Consider the following 17,121-nt stretch of genomic DNA (forward strand, 5'->3'; position numbering starts at 1 on the left):
GAAGATTGAGCTGTACTTTTCAAACCGACACGGTTCTAGGGGAAGAGCAGAAGGGGAAGACAAGAATCTGAGTGAGGAACAGGACAAAAATACGTTTACTGCGATGTATTACAATGATTGACAATGTAGTGGCAGGAGAAGAAAATAGTCTTTTCACCGCTTTTATTTGTCAACAGGATTTTGGGGTTATCGTCTTAAATGGCTCCGACTCGCCGAAGCTATGACCTCGACACGCATGAGATTTGAAATTTCGGTGGCAGCGGCTTCGACTTTCTCAGTTCGAATTTGATTCCACATTGCGAGAGCTTCGCGTTTAACCACTGTCGTCCATAGACGATGGTGCATGTTTCTTCTGTCCAATTGGCGCGGCCATGCATCGATCTGCAAATTCAATCTGCTTCAATGTTGTCGGAATGGCACAATTTTATACACCTTGGCTTTATAGCGCGGGTGACCAAGGTTCGATTACGACCCCCTGAATGTTTTTTTAAATGAAGAGCATTTCTTAGACTCGCCTGGTCCTCCGTCGTTGATGGCGGCGCCGTCCACACGCTGCCTGCGCATGCGCAACTCTCATCCTTACACCCACAGCTCCGCGATACTACACTATAAAAAAAGAAATAGTTAGCGGCGCCAGGTTTCGACCCCACGACTCTCTGCCGCAACGGGAGGTACGCGGTGCCCTTCCCACTACGCTACAAATCCGGGACACGAGCAAGTGCTACGAACGCGCCTTATATCCTTGACTCATTCAAACTACGTCAAGAAGCTACTGATACAACGAAGGCTCGCGAAGCTGAACGTCAACGGAAACGACGAACTGAAAACTTTACAAGGGGATGCTGAATTTCCCGTGGGAAAGCTGTGGCGGGAAGCGCCACGTGCCTTGCAGCTCAACCAGCCCCGTCCGCAGCGCCTCTGATGCTGATTGTGACAGGATGCCCCTAGGGATTGGCCAAACAAAGAATCCACCACGAGATAGGTTCGCGTTCAACCACCGTCGTCATCTTCCCGTAGGGGAACCGCCGAAGAAGAAGAAGAACGAGAAGACAAAGCTGCGAAGAGGAGGGCGTGTACATTGCTCTCAGCCGGTGCACCAATGTCAACAACCTTTACCTCACCAAAGCTGACGGAGACTACCCATTCTACCACAGAGACAACATCGACAAGAACATGATGGACGAGTTTCGGCGCCTCGAGAACCACCGCCTACTCACCATAGCACAACAGCACTTGCGTGCCTTTGCCACCGGTGTGGACCCGGACGCGGAATTCCCTCTGGCGCTAGTATAAACCAGATCACTCAATATAATGGCAACACAATGGAACCACACGGAACCGCAACGATGCTTCGCATCCTCATCAGGGTTCCCCACGGGAAGATGGTGTAATTTTTTCTTTCCGTTCACACACACATATACGCACGTTAGAGAAAGAGTTTCGAAGCGACATACTCCATCAGTGAAACATTCAAATCTTCGCTTTGCATGCTCCCGCATGGTTAGAGTTCTAAAAAAAACTTACTCTGCCCAGAGCCTGTCTTCTGTCGGGAAAATTATGTAGAATATCCAGGGCTCTTGTGTATTTAAATGACGGCTGTTGCAGTGACTACAGAACAAAATCATCTTCATCAAGATGTGCTCCTTGTGGTTCGCGTGAACTTAGGGTCACCGCTAATACTTCGTAATTTCGTAGGTCCTGGCAGATCATTTCGTTATGTTTTCTTCTCTTTTTAATGAAAGACTGGACCAGTGGGGCAAAGATATAGAGTGAGACATAGCGCCACTTGGGATATCTTGTGTCTCCGTTCCCCCCGGCCGGCTAGCTGACACCGAACAGATAGCGCTCACTACGGTGAACCCCGACGTGCAATGTTTCCACCCTACACAAGGAACCAGCAGTATATATGGTGGCTTTTTACTCCTGTGTCTCTTATACTGCAAATAAATAAAATAAGCGGCTGTGGTTAATGTATAATTTGAAAAAATACAGTTTCAGTTTGTACTCAAGAATATGCAGGGCGACGTTGTTGCTCTTCGAATGTGTTGTTTCTACCTTAATATTTAATTACCCCTAATAAAAGGCTTCGCCCAGTGACAGTATGCAAGCGACACCATAGAAAATATGCTGCGAGTTATAAATAGGTTATAAAAATAAATATGTTATCGGTGTACACAGTTAGGTTCTTCTTTTTGGCGTTTTTTATGACCTGGAAGAATCGATTCAAGAGAAACGTGTATATTTCCTAAGATAAAGTTTGTTTGGGAACGTTTTATATTCGCAAGTTGCCACTCCATGCGGCAAGAATTCATATCAGAGGGCGCCTCAAGGAGACGCTTCATGTTACTCTCTAACATTTCCGCTTTCAGCAAGGGCAACGTCCGTATGCTTTCAGCTTGTCGTCCCGGTTGCAGATTACGAACAAGGAACGAGCTTTCTTGGGCGCGACAAAGAAGGGGACAGGCATCACTGTGGCAGGAGGCGTGCGCAGCCCAGAAGGCCTTGACCACAAGATATAAAAGGGTGATGCATTTGCTGGACGCTCACAAGATGACGAGAAACTTGCGAGCGTTTCAGAGCACATCGTTTAAAATGAACGATTGGTTTCTCATGACGGCCCTCCTGTTCCTAATAGGTACGTTTTCATTTTTCTCCGTAAATGATTAAGGATGTTAACCATCTTTGTGAAGTACCCTCGGAGGTTTTTAAACAGTTGTCGATCTATGACCACTTCGCAATAGGTTACGAAAAGTCCACCGTAGTTACAAATTTCTAAGGCGCTTCATGCATTGTAATCATGTACTATGGAAAAGCAATATTTCCAGTGTCCAGCTGAGTTGAGCTTAGCTCAGAGGGTAAAGCAGTGTTAAGAATTTGGTTGTAGTGCAATATTTACTCGGACCGGAAAATCTATTTTCTGTCATTTCCTGTAAACTTTTTGTTTTTGTAGGAGCAAACTGAAACCCGACACAGTGCGTCAAAAAGAATTTTAGTATAACGGCCACTACTCCTACGGATCGTTCTAATTTGTAGGCCTGCTTACGCACACAACTCTAACTTTATTACAAAATCTGACTCAACTGCTTTTTTACGTAAATGGTATTGCAGTACAAATGTATAAAATATAATGTTTACAATGTGTTACAACTTAGTCATAATGAGAAACATTTGAAATAACACTTGAGAATTCGCGCCATCACAGCAGCGGCGCCACTACCCCGCTGCTTATTTTGTTTAGTAGCTTGCCTTGTACAACATGATCGTGACAGGGACTTCTCATCAGGGTGCCGATAGACAGCGTGCTTGGAGTTATTCTCAGCAGGCTCAGCCCGATCTTTTCATGATACAAACGCCTTCCTTTGTTCTCATCTTGTAGGCTATTTTTTCCATCTGCAGCATTCCTTAAAGACGCATTTTTGTACCGGTCTACAGCAGCATCATGAACTGGGTTTTCAGATTGTTTAGTTAGTGCAATATTGGATGCATCGTTTTTTTATGACGTCTTTATTTCTGCTTTGTAAAGTTTATAAACCTTGCGAGAGAAATGGGGGAATTTATGGTGGAGGGGAGGGGGCTGCTGTCCACGTCTTGGAGGTGGGGTGGTTCCGGTGTCGGCTCTTCCAAGAAACGGCGGGGTCCTCTCTCGTCCTTAAAATATTGAAAAAAAGCTCGCCATAGCCGGACTGCATTCGATGGTCCAACCTGCGATGGGGGATCTATCCACTCCTTGAGGGTTTTTTGAAGTACTAAACAGCAAAGGAATTCAAGAGGAAGACAAAAACGCTTGCGGAAATACACGCTTGTCTAGAATTTTTTTCTATTTATATTGTGCCTTCGCGTTGTAGAAAAAAAATTATATATTTCACTTTTGTTAAGGTAACTTCGCTTGACAATTGGTAGATACATGTAGCACACATTTGGGTTTGTATACTATTACTCAAAACAATTGTAAACTATAACCAAATTATTATATTGTAATGATTAGTGTTTTTGCCCTGCTTCTGGTGCGTTTGCTTGAACAGCCAGGAACGTCAGCGCACACAACGAACTACCATATCCGGAAGAAAACTCTGTAACTTCTGTTATGAAGGTCGACGCTGATCAGCACCGCACGAGCCGAGTAAAGAGAGGTAAGTTATCACTGATTTTGTTCTTTCAATTGCATGTCCTGTGGGAGATTAGAACTCACGTCTTTGTTTCAGCGGGATGTTTGCAATCGATGGTTACAAACTTGAGCGTGGTTAAATAGATACACGCGATGCAATCAGTTGCTGCGTTTTCATGAATGAATTGTCGGCTATTCTATGATAATTCATTTTGTTCTGTTTGAACCAAATGAAATTGCTGGCAGGGTAGAAGAACTGAACGCTTGTATTAAGAGGGCCATTGAGAGCAAATTACAATTAGACGTGTGTTTGTGTTAGTACTGTACCACCCACGGACTCGCCCAGCCAGCACAAGATTCCAGAAGCAGTATTTTTCTGGTGAGCTTGTCTGGCAGTCCGCAACCAGTAATTAGTACTGGATGTCCAAAGCTGTACGATAGCCAATGACGTTTACCGCTTGAGAAAGAAAAAAGAAGGACAGCGATAACAACACTGTGTTTAAATGACTGCTCGTTTAAAGCCAGAGGCTTTACCTTATCCTCTCCTTGCGTAATGGCAGCGTGAAGGCGGCGCCTTTTAGCAATATCTTTGTTTGAATTCACTTTATCTGCGATTGGCTTGACCAGTGGGAAGCGTAGTTCAATCGAATATCTAAGGTGCAAAGTATTTTGTTTGTTTTAATGTAGTCTTGGTTCTTCAGGTGAATACCTATGTCGTCTCAAATACTTGCTCTACGCAACATAAAAAACACAATGTAATTAATAACAATGGTGATTGCCGTATAGAGCCAGCAATGTGAGTTCCTAGGAACAAATATATAACGAATTAAAGCTCAGCAGAAGGCGAGCTAAAAAAAAACTGACGGATTAACAAATCTTGACCTGAAACAGGGCGAACATTGACCTTGTTCTTGATCTTCGATGCAAAAAGCAAGAAATCTGTCGAAAAGATCCCTAAAAATATACCACAAAAATAAATTATGAAAGGAATAGCACCCACATCTTTTTTCACTCTTTTTTTTTGAAGTTGTACATAGACGTGATGTTGTGATTGCTGGTTTTAAGGTCCACATTAAAAGCAAAGTGTCAGGCGTATATCGTTCACAAAATAGAACCAATGAGCTGCGTTTTATCGTACTTCGCATGTTCATTACTGCTGAATAACTGTACGTACTGTATTTATTGAATTTAAATTAGCATGTAAAATGCTTTGTACAATCGGCGAAAACGTCGTTGCAAAAGAAAATCTGGAAAAACACTCTGCATTGATTTACACTCGTACACTATATCATAAATTGAAACAAAAACTTTATTATATTCTTTAACGGGCCGCTATTGGTGGAGTTTCTTTATACTTAGGCGGCGCTATATCTGAACTTGTTGTAGTTGCAAAGCTGGTCTGTAGTTCCAAAACTCAATCCCGCAAATTTGGTGTTCGGGCTCGTATTGCGTTTTGCCTCTATGTTTTGCACTTTAAGGGAATGTTTAGCTTCTTGCTCGTATTGGTAATATTGCCGTATAAATAGAAGATAAGGAGGACGAAGCGGTGTGTGGGGTGCATAGCTTTGCTATGTGCAGTGATTATGGCTCACATACTTTAAAAAGATCGCTTCACCCCCACGCCACGGCTCGTCCCATTTGCGTTCGGCCACGTAACATCATATACATCCACTTTGAACTACCTATACTTGCAATGCTTGTAGGAGCTTATAGGGGCGCAAACTACCTGATGTGAAGAGGATTCCAGATTACCGGTAACATAAATACAATTTACATACTTCGAGTCTTACAGCAGAACTTCCGTCAGGTGTTTTGGTAAAATTCGGCTATCGTTTCTTTTATTAAAGTACGTTAGTTAAGGCCTTCAATATATTGCTTAAAAATTTTGGGTTACCGGTTTGAGTCCTCATGCTGCGTGAAGTACGCTGAAAGAAAAATGGCAAAGGTCGGTGTACATACGACTTACATGACTCACCTGCGAGGATGAGAATTATGGAAGTTACTTCTAGGGGTTATGATATATTCAAACGCGACTGTTGTTAATTATTTAACCATATATGGACTTAGACGGGTACTTTAGTCGTCGCAATTTGCGTAAGTGTTAAGCTCTGTGTATTGTTTTTCCAGCTACAAAAAAGTCACGTGGTTGTAGCAAAAGATACTTTAAAGTAAACTTAGCTAAGCAATTGCAGAGACAGCATTTGGATGAGTCTTCTACTTTCAATATGAGATTAGAGTCTAAGAGCTCGTCGGAAGCCGGTTTGTTTCAGGTACGTTCGTTACTTTGTCATCAGTAGTAACCATTTCCGCGAAACCGGTTTTGGCGTACCCGTCAATGTTGCCTCTGTGAACCCTGGGCGAGAAGTAGAGAGCTATAGTGTGGCACAAAGATGAATAGAGTGGAAGTGTTCTATGTGTGAGGAATCATCATCATCATCAATAATATCGTCAGCCTACTCAGGTCCACTTAAGGGCGAAGGCCTCTCCTATTCACCCCCAACCGCTCTTTTACGGCGCTGCTTCAGTCCACAGTATGCCCCGAATTTTTTTATTTCATCCCTCCATAGGGTTAATGGGGTTCCGTTATTTTTACACCCATCTCTTCGTATCCACCCTGCTACACTAATTGTCCACCGGTCCTCGGTTCGTCTCACAAGGCCAGCTCAAGTGCATTTCTTTTTCTTTATTTGAACTATGATATCGTAAATTCGAATTCGTTCTCTGATCAAGGTAGCTCACTTCCTGTCCCTGAGTGTTATTCGGAACATTGTTCGTTCCATGGCCCGTTGAGCAGACCTATGATTGCTTTGTAGTTGTTGAGTAAGGCGCCACGTTTCAGCTCTGTATGCCATCAGCGGCAGTATGCACTGCTTGTAGATTTTTCTTTTCAGTGACAGAAGTAGCTTACTTTTCTTTATTTCGGAGCGCGTGCCAAGTGCACCCCAACCCATAACCATTCTGCACAGGATTTCTCTCGCGTGGTTGGTGCCAGCACTAACCATCTGTCCGAGGTAGTTTGATTTTTTTACTTCGAGCCTCTCGTTTCTTCAATCAATGGGGACGTTTTTGGAGTGGTTACTCCTGATTACTTTATATCAGAAAGGACGGCCCAACGGCCGTCCTTTGTGATTGTAATTCCTTAAGCGTTGTTTGCATCTGTCCTACAGTCTCACTCAGCAAGACATTGTCGCCCGCAAACCTTAAATGGCTCAAGTATTCCCTGTTTATCCTTAATCCTATGTTCTGCTAGTCAAGCTTTCTAAATACCTCATCTAGACGTGCTGTGAATAGTTTTTGAGAGACGGTGTCTCCCGTTCCTACTCCCTCTCAGATCGTAAATTTGTCGCTTTGCTTTTGGAAGGTTACCCTGCACGTGCTTTTTTAATGTCTTCTAGAAGCCTTATGTAGGTTACCTCTATTTCCTGGTCTTTTAGTGCTTCTAAAACGGCTGCAGTGAGCACGGAATGAATAGCTTTCTCCTAAACTAAAAACGCTATGTAAAGGGGTTTAGTGTATTTTTGGGATTCTTCTATCACTTGATTGACGACATGGATGTGCTCCATGGTTGAGCAACATTTCTTAAACCCAGCCAGCTCTGTGGGTTGTTGGAAACCAGGCTGTCACCTCTCCGGCAATATACAACGAAGGTAAACCCCTTGTAAACAACTGAAAGTAGGCTAATGGGTGTGTAGTTCTTGAGTTCATTGGGATCTTCCTTCTTATTAATCACAATATTATTGATGTTTTTACAGGATATGGGCACTTTTTGTATCTTCAAGCATTCCGAAAATAGTACAGGCTAGCTGTACGAGTGCAATATCTCCTTCCTCCTTCAGAGGATTTACGGTTAGGCCGCAGCCACCTGCAGCTTTTTCTATTTTTATGCATTTGAGAGCTTTTCCAACTTCCTTTTTAGTTACTAGTGAGATATCCGCGAAAAAATGGCGGGAAAATGTGCGGGAACGCCAAGCGAATTTCTACCCGAAGTCCCCCCCCCCCCCCCCCCAGGAAAGTAGCACAAGAAATAAGCATCGCACACCCGACCACTTCTTCGCTGTGGAATATTTCCCAGCTATTGTCCTTAGGCGCGTGTGGGCAGCCAAAGACAGCTGGACAGTTTTTGTTGTAGCCACCAACGACGATACTGCGCCTCTACAGTGTAGAAATATCGTGCAAATGAGCTCTCTGCCCTTCCCACCTAGTTATTTTGCGTAGCATTGTCACTGCCAACCCAGAAGATATGCTCTAGAATTGAATATCAACGTGCGCTGCATAATAACGTGATCTGCAACCTTCATTAATTTCCTTGGAAGATATGCATTTTCAGGTAGCGGCAACTTTTTCCCCTCGTTCGTGGCATATGCTAATTGTAGGGTGCGAATGGTTGAGACATCGCCGCAAGTTACTGGAAAGCGCTACGCCGTCCTGATGGGCACGCCTTTTGATGTCCTGTGCTGTGAAATCTGTTTCCTCCATGAATGCTTTCCTTGAATGAAGTGAATCAAAGAAGTTGTGTCGTAAATCAGAATATCCCGGTACGCGGTAAATTCTACGAGAATCACTTGATGTTTTGCTTTATTTTATACAGCATAAAACTTCAAATTTGACGTTTTATGGGTTACTCCGCCCAACCCCGCACTATATGTAGGGATCCCCAGAGTGAAGTTTTCCGGACGATATTAGTTCCCTAAGAATCTTTTAGTTCTAAATTTTTGCCCAGACCAGCATCTGTTTACTTGAATCTGTAGATATCGCAAGCAAACTTACTGTATTTACGACCGCTATTCATATATAGCGTAGGCTTTAAAAAGCAGGAAAATTCACCTAAAAATATAACAAATGGGACACTGAGTCGGCTTTAGTGACCGCGCCAAACACAAAGAAGATAACTGGAGGGCCAAACTTTTGTTGTAACCACAGGAAACCGACTTAGATCAATACTAGACTATTTTAAATCAGAAGTTTTAAATGCATGTTGGTGTACTCCAGACCAGTATTTCGAAACACGCTCTCACTATAATCAAACACCTAGATTGAGAGAAGTTGTCTTTCAGAAGCGGTCATTTTGCAAAAACAAGATAACTGATAAACAAATAAATGAAGCCTTTAGAAATGCTTGACCTACGTTAATACCAGATCTACGAACCGAGACAGCCTAAGGAATAGCTTGAGCCCTCGGTTTGGACTGAATATTGTTATAGCGGTTTCACTTCAAACCCGTAATAGTTAGGGAAATCTCGAATCAAGAGTTCATTTTATTCCCGCGTTATCATTGCTACTAAACTGCACAGTGAAATTGCACTCCCGCTTAATATAGGTTTTCTTGACTTGAAAAACGAAGCGCATAAATACCACGTTACTATTTGTGGGGAGTTACGGTGTTAGAACAAGTAGCAAAATATTAGCGATAGAAGGCATTTCGGTGGCGCAGAGTTGTTAGGACAGAACGCTGGCAATGGCTGCAGTGTTAGTCTAACTCAACCTTTATGTGTAATATATTAAGAAAATGCCCAGAACTCTAGTAATACAGCACTTAGGAGCTGTTTTTTTCTGTTGCCGTTCTCCTGAGGGATTCGTTCGCTGTAGTCGGTGTAGTCGAATGTTATCGCTGATGGAGCGGACTTTGTCTCGTTCGATACATTGATCTCGTCCGTCCATCAGTGAAGCAAAGATTCGTTTTAAATGCAAACTGCTTAGACCGACTTGTAATGGCGCAATCATGTAGACGTCAGGTTTATAACGGGAATGACCACAGTTTGATTGCCACCGGGAGAGGAGTTTTCTCCTTGATGCCATGATGGGCCTTCGTTTATCATCATCATCGGTTTGCGAAAGCAATAGTGCAAAGTTTCATTTCATGCTGTGCGTTTTTATGCCGGGTAAGGCATCGAAAGCTTTGCTTTTAAACTGAGTAAACATATGGAAAATCAAGGATCCCCAAATAAAGCTGTGTTGTTTGCAGCGTTACATTGTGAATTCGTTAGGATTCTCTAAAGGCGTGCAGTCCTAGCGTGCATAGGATGATCCTTTGTTTGGTTCCTCCAATGAATCCTCCAAGAGTTTTGTTCGATGACAATTGGTGGAACCTGCAACAGCGCGGTCTCGCTCACTGCGCGTTTCCGCTTCGTTTTGTATTTGTCCCTCTTCGCGCGAGCGCTCTTCTGGAATATTGCCCAGGATGTCTTCCAACATCCGGTTGCGCGCGCCTCCTATTGCGATAGTACTGTGTCGCAAGCATTGCTTTGGGATGGAGCCTTTTTACTCAGTAGCCTGCGTTTCGTGAGCGCTGTTTTTCACGTTTTTCATTTATCATTATACCTAAGAATCCAAATCTTCACTTACGACGGGAAAATCTGACGGAAGGGATGGGGCGTGATTTTTTCGCTCTCACACCACGCTGAAAAATTGCAAAAAAATGGCCGCGTATCTGTTCCTTTCGTTGCAAATGTCGACAAAAGACGATAGTCTTTATCGACGTTTGCCAAGTAAATGCCTCCCTTCGCTTTCCCGCTCATCTCTCATGTTGTTCCTCTTGCGTCGCGCTCCTCTCAAGGTAAAGACGCCAAAGGTTTGCATAAATCATTTTAAATTTACCGGTTTTCACTGCTCCAGGCCTGTGTCTCGACGCCAACGCTGCCGTACGGCGGAGACGCGAGTGAATCGAGGCGCCGTACTTCAACGTTGATAGAACCACGTTGCCCTACTCCAAGTGTGTTCCAAGCAGAACGTGGAACTTATCTTATTGCACCTTTCGTAACTGTTGCCGGTTGATTTCTTAAAAAGGCGCCAAAAGCTATAGTGGCGCGGGTGACAGCAGGCGATTGCTGAGTGAATTTTTTTTTCTGCAGTTGATGAAGTATTTAAGTTTGGAAAAATCAAGCATGTATGATCTTTTATAAAGGAATACTGCAAATATCACTTCTGTATTTAATTTTTTTGTCTGATATGTGCGTAATTTCTTGTTCTTCTTCAACAATGTTGACAAGTATGAACATTACACCGCACTCAGACGGGTAGATTTAGCGGTAACTACATAAGACTGCGCAGGCCTTGTTTTACTTTCGTCGGGTGGCTAAATCAAGTCACAGACTGGCATGGCGAATGGCAATCCACCCCCGGCGCTTTTGCCAACGTAGGCTGGACAACAACCCCAGTTAGAAATTCTGGGAGCCCCCCTTCGGTTTTATAGGGATATCGAACCATATTGGCGAGAACAGACACAAGAAACTCGCGCGAAAGCGGACAAGTCGAAGGGGGCTTATTTGTCCACCTTTGCTAGGGCGACCATGTGTAATTTGTTTTTAGTCTGCAAACTGTGGTATGTGATGCAGGTGCTGCACTGCTCACGCTCGAACGTGAAAAAGTTTCATCGAGTGTTCGCCGTTTTCGTCTGGGCCTCGAATTGGGAGAGGTGCAGTCGTAACAATCTTTTTAGGCTTGTAAAAGATAGAGGAGTGGGGCTAACGCATTTATTTGTGCGACAACTAGTAAATAGATTTCGTTTTTTGAAAGAAACTAAGTGACCCTTTTCTTCGTACAGTGTGTCAATTAAGGCTAGGCAGGGTTCTACCCGATTTTGTTATTACGGCTGAATACATGACGGAGGGTATTTTTGGATATTTTAAGGAGGTTGTGGCCAGCGTGACGTTTTTACACGCAAGATTTTCAGAACAGTATTTAGGTACGGTTACGCGTAAGAAATTCTACCATATTATTGTCGATGTTGTGTTCCCTGTTCCCATGTACAGGGCCATGTACTGTGGAAGGCCCAGTAGCGATGTGCTTAAGAGGGTTTAAAGAATGCAGATTCCACCAAGGGTTAAGTCCTTTGTGTCAGTGTTCATACTTGTCCACATTGTTGAACAAGATCAAGATATGACGCATATATAAGGCAAAAAAACAATACAGAAGTTGTATTTACAGTGTTCCTTTATTATAAAACTTACGAGTGCCTGGTTTTTGCTACAGCTAATGAAATAATACATCAACCGCCGAAAATCGTCACCTGCTGTTTCCAGCGCTACCTGCTGGCGTCATTTAGGAAGTCAAATGGAAATAGCAACTAAAGGTTTCACTAGATGGGATACACGTTCTGCTTGGAACGCTGGTGCAGGAGGGCATAGTGGTTCTACAAATGTTGTAGTAGGGTGCCTCAATTCACGCGCGTCTCCGCCGTACGGCAGCGGTAGCATCAAGGCACCCGACGTGGAGCCCTAGAACGCGGTAATTTTAAAGGGATACTGAAGTGAATTTGTCAAGCTCCCGGTTTTGCTTGCACTGCGCAGACTGGCTCAAATTAGCACACTTTTCATCGTTTATTCGGTTGACAAATCGGTAATTATTTTACAAAGCGCGAAAGAAGAAAAACTACCATGCGCGGTTTGCGGCGGCCGCACCAACTAAAGCTGTGACCTTAGGAGGAGCGGGCACCGTGATTGGACGATGCCCAAGGTGAGCAACCAAACAAGTTTCGGTTTCGGTTCTGTAAAACACAACCGTTGGCGTTGTTGGATGGGCATTCTCAATAACTCAGTAATCATCGTACCGCGCTTCTGCCATGTTGTCAGCTGTAAAAATGCATAAAGATAAGACGACTAGGACGGATTGGTATCGTAGCATTCACTAGCCGAAACCTACGCAGTGCATGAACGCCCTCCGCGTACCCGCAGACGCCCAAAGGTCATGCGCTTTTCCCCCATATTTGGAGCTTGCCTCCCTCATGCCTGTGTCGTAAAAAGCGTGTTCGAACCAGGCCAATGGTCTGTTCATTCTAGCCTGTGCCCACTGCCTGCAAGCAGTCGGTGCTTATGGCAACAGTACGCCAACGAGAACTCGCTAGTGCGCCAGTGCCAGCCTGCGCGCGTTTTGTGAACTAGTTCGTGGAGCCATGAACGTTGCGGCCAAAAAAAAGGAGAACTCAATATAGAAAACATCGGCGGAAAACGAAAAAGTTAACTTACAAAAAAAAGCACGTACCAGCGGGGATTCGAACTCGTGACTTGCAAAATACTCGCGGTGGCAAACCTAGCAACCCGACCGCTCGGCCACGGAGCGGGCTCCGCTGGCATCGGTAATATAGGGTATATATTGTACAACCAGTTTACACTTTTATTTAGTTTTGGCATTTCAAGCAGCTTAGGTGACTATTTGTTGTATTGCTCTCTTGCAGTAAGCGTCGCCCGAGTTTCCACAATAGCTCACGTCTAGCAATTGCATTTCGTAGACGGAAAAGCGTTCGCAGATGCGTAGTCGTGCTGCTGACCGCTGTGCTTGTTCGCCCAGCGCAAAAAAAGTGCTTCCTGCACCCTAGTTTTACGCTGTACGGTAAAAATATCAGTTGATTTTATTTCCTTAGTACCTATATTGACTTCGCTGACTCTTCTCCCGCCTTCAAGAGGCCTTATATTTTCCTACTGGCATACCAGTCAGCGAAGCGTCGCATGTGCGCTTGTGCAGCGCTTGTGTGAAGCGACCTTGACTTGGAGCTAGATACAGTGTACAAAGTAACCAAGTAAAGAAAGGCAAATTCTACCATTCACAAGCGTGTCCTGGCTTCGTTTCAACTGAGCGAACGAATTGCGACGACCCGTCGGCGGCCGGCGGACGAAACGCTGGGCCGACTGACTCTGTCTGAAGGCCGGGAAGCCGTGCAGTAGCGCAGCCAATTGCCAGCTTATCCCCTCCTGATGTCACACGAAAACGCCGCAGAAAATGGGTGAGCGTAAAGAGAGGAGGACAGCATTTTCGAATTAATTTTTCTACTAAATAAAATCGCGTAAACGCGCCCAGGGTGGTCGAAACATGGCCTGGGGACTCCGGACTACAATTTGCGAAAGTAATACCGCAATGTTTACATATCACTTCAGTGTCCCTTTAAATGGACTTGAGCAAACCTCTAGGGTGTTATCCTGGGAGGAACTAGACGGGAAAGGAACAGCATGAGAGGTGAGCGGGAAAGAGAACGGAAGCCTTTATTGGCAGGGGCGCCAGTCGACTATAGTCTTTTGCCGAAATTTGCAACGACATGAGCAGATACGGGGCCAATTTTTTCCGAAGGGTTGTAAACATTTCTAACCATAATGGAAAGCAGCCGAACTGTTTCGCAGTACGACGCAGAGCCCATTTTCAGAATCTGCGGTGCATTCGATCCCCCTCCGCCTTGGGTAAACTTCCACGCTACCCTGTGTTTAACAATTAGACAAGTACACCGAACCGATATTACGATCGGTCTCGGAAGAGAAGTGTGAGTTTAAATCCGCGGCTGCTGCTCCATTCGACCCGAAATATGATTGCACAGAACATTTAATCCCTTCTCGCTCTTTTCCCAGATGGCCTAGGGGACTTTTTATCCTTAAGAATGCTGTTCGTTGAGTTTTTACGTGCTCAGTGCTGCCTATAACGATATGTGGTGGATTTTTTCGCCAACACTTACACCTACCCAATCCATCATTCAGGAGTTCGACAATGCGTCTCAGTACAATTTAAATTAAGGTGACACTGTAGACGCACTTGCAAGGCTTGTTTTACAGATGACCAGTGTAAACGACACACTACTTGTGATCGCAAGAAATCTTGATGAAAACAAATATAGGAACCAACTATCCTACTACTTTCATTCACATATTTGAGCTCGCTTTTTAAAAAGAACACCACTCCGCCTCCCTTTTTATTTCGGGTTCATCGACAATTTTTTTCAATTGTTGCCATAAAGAGGAGGAAATTAATACATTACCGCTTTCCACAACACTGACAAGGACATTTCACTCTGTCACCTGTATGTGGCTTCTGTAATTAACATTCTGCATCTTTCAGTAAGCGTACAGAACGGCAGTTCTACGACGTCACTATGTAAGAACCCAACCGATTAACACCGCTACCTGCATTTTATTATCGTCAGATGGTTGACCCCTGTAAGGTCGGCGTATTATACAGTCAGTCTATTGGTGCAAGACAGATATATACTGACCCCGCTTAATTTATCTCCAATGTCCAAGAACTAAGCAATCATTTCAAGCTGCAGCGATGCTCACTCTCTGTCAATACTGAGGCTACTAAAACTGAAATGCAGGACTGTCACCACCTAAAAAAAAACTACCCAAAATTCGAATCAGTATAAAGGGCCCATAAATGAAATCCAGCGTATTCAGCTTCTCCTAACGCAAAGAGCATATCGAGATAGCACAACAACAAAATGCTTGGCCGCATCAGAAGAAACACACGTAACAAAATGTTACATTGCCTGTCTAACACTGAAAAGTCCTATGCAACTACGTTTTCGTTAACACTGTGGTAAGGTGAACGGAAAGCGTGTGTGGCCAACCCCTAGGACGGTCAGACGGTTGGATCAGGCTGTCAAAAGAGGAGGAAGAGGACGAAGAAAGGAAGGACGGGCTAAACGAAGCTGCTCGATCAGTGGTTCGGAGCTTGATTCTCGGACGCCCAGGCCGGCGAGCAGACCCGACGTACCTCTCGTTCTTGTTTGGGAGGACCGCTCATACAGCCCTGGTGCCCACCTACCTCGCGGCGTAGGCCCGAGGAACACCAGCCCCTCAGCAGTCACGGCCAGTCACCGATGCTGACATCTGCGACTGGACTGGGGTTTGGTGAGACGCCGTGAGGGCATTCTCCGGAGACTTGCGTTTTGCCTAACTGCCCGTGTGGGTGTGTTAGGTCCTGGGAACTATTCGCCAGTCTTTCGTTTTGTAGTCTTGTTTCTGTGTTAGAAATACAAGTGATGGCAGCGTACGGAGGAACGAGTCGTAGGTCTGGTCGAGATGCTAGTTGGACCTCTGATCTTTACAAATGTGCCGAGCCTGCCAGGATCCAGCTAGCATACTGACCGATACGACGACCATACCGTACAGAAAGGCCATCATGGACCTCGAAAAGCTTACAGCGCTAGGCGTCCAGTACGGCTTATCTGGGCAGGAGCTTCGCCAGTGGGTTGAGAAAGAACGTGCGACCAGCACGCTGAACGAGGCGCTGAACGGGAAGCAAGTCGCGAGGAGGACGAAAGGCAGAAGGCCGCGGAGGAAAGGCGCAAAGAGCTCCTGTTGCTAGAACTCCGACTTCGGGAAACGCCGGCAAATGTGGGGTCCCAGGGGAGCGGCAGCCAAGAGACCGGCGTTGGAGCGATCGGCACTCCACCCCCTGTGGTCGTGGTCAACCCCCAGAAGCTTCTCCCCATCTTTGTCGAGCGCCGCGATGTCCTACATGCGTATCTACAGAGCTTTGAGAGGGTAGCTACTGCACAAGAATGGCCACCAGAAAGTGGGCCACGGCCATCAGCATGTGCCTCTCTGGGGAAGCTTTAACCGTCATAGGCCGTATGACAGCAGAGGAATCGCTGGATTACCCCCGTGGTCAAAAACGCTCTCTTGCAGCGCTTTCGTTTCACTGCCCAGGGCTACCAGGAGAAATTCAGGAAAGCGTGAGCCATGGATAGCGAGACTGGAGGACAGCTGGCTGCCCGGCTCTCAGGATACTTTGACCATTGGATTAAGGTGGCGGGAGTGCCGAAAAAATTCGATGGACTATGTGACCTTGTCGCCTCCGAGCAGTTTTTTCGATTTAGCTACGCCAAGCTCATTGTATTCCTGAAGGAGTGGGACTGCAAGACGCTGAGTTCTCTGGCTGACCACGCAGACCGCGTCCTCGAGGCCCAAAACATCTCGAACGTTGGGAACAACAGTGAAGAAGAGACACGCAAAGACAGAAGTGATGCGCAAGAGCAGTTGCTAAAATGCTACTTATGCAATCACTTTGGCCACACTGCCCCTGACTGTCACGTCCCTCCAAGAAGTCCGCAAAAATGCAAGAATTGCGGGAAGTCAGGGAACAGTGCTGAAGAGTGCAAAAACAAACCACCGACCCGGAACGTTTTGTCTCGTGCGCTTTCAGACGGTTTTCTTAGTGTCATCTAAACCGGGTCTCCCCTGCTTCCTCTAGGAACGCAGACGAAACCTCAGGCTTCCATAGACGATGGGACTACAAGGCACCTCGATTTCTAGCGGACG

General features: G+C 45.2%; 1 protein-coding gene across 1 annotated transcript in view; it reads left to right on the plus strand.

Moving 5' to 3' along the window:
- Positions 1-2,595: 2,595 nt before the first annotated feature.
- LOC144138731 (uncharacterized) overlaps positions 2,596-17,121 on the plus strand; it is a 76,224-nt gene continuing 61,698 nt past the window's right edge. Inside the window, exons 1-2 of the mRNA XM_077671149.1 lie at positions 2,596-2,635; positions 4,023-4,130. Coding sequence (XP_077527275.1) covers positions 2,611-2,635; positions 4,023-4,130 — 133 coding nt within the window. The 5' untranslated portion in view covers positions 2,596-2,610. The remainder of the gene's footprint in view (positions 2,636-4,022; positions 4,131-17,121) is intronic.

Source organism: Haemaphysalis longicornis, unplaced genomic scaffold (assembly GCF_048455015.1).
Source record: "Haemaphysalis longicornis isolate Haplotype H1 unplaced genomic scaffold, Haemaphysalis longicornis Haplotype H1 scaffold_5, whole genome shotgun sequence".
Lineage (NCBI taxonomy): Eukaryota > Metazoa > Arthropoda > Arachnida > Ixodida > Ixodidae > Haemaphysalis > Haemaphysalis longicornis.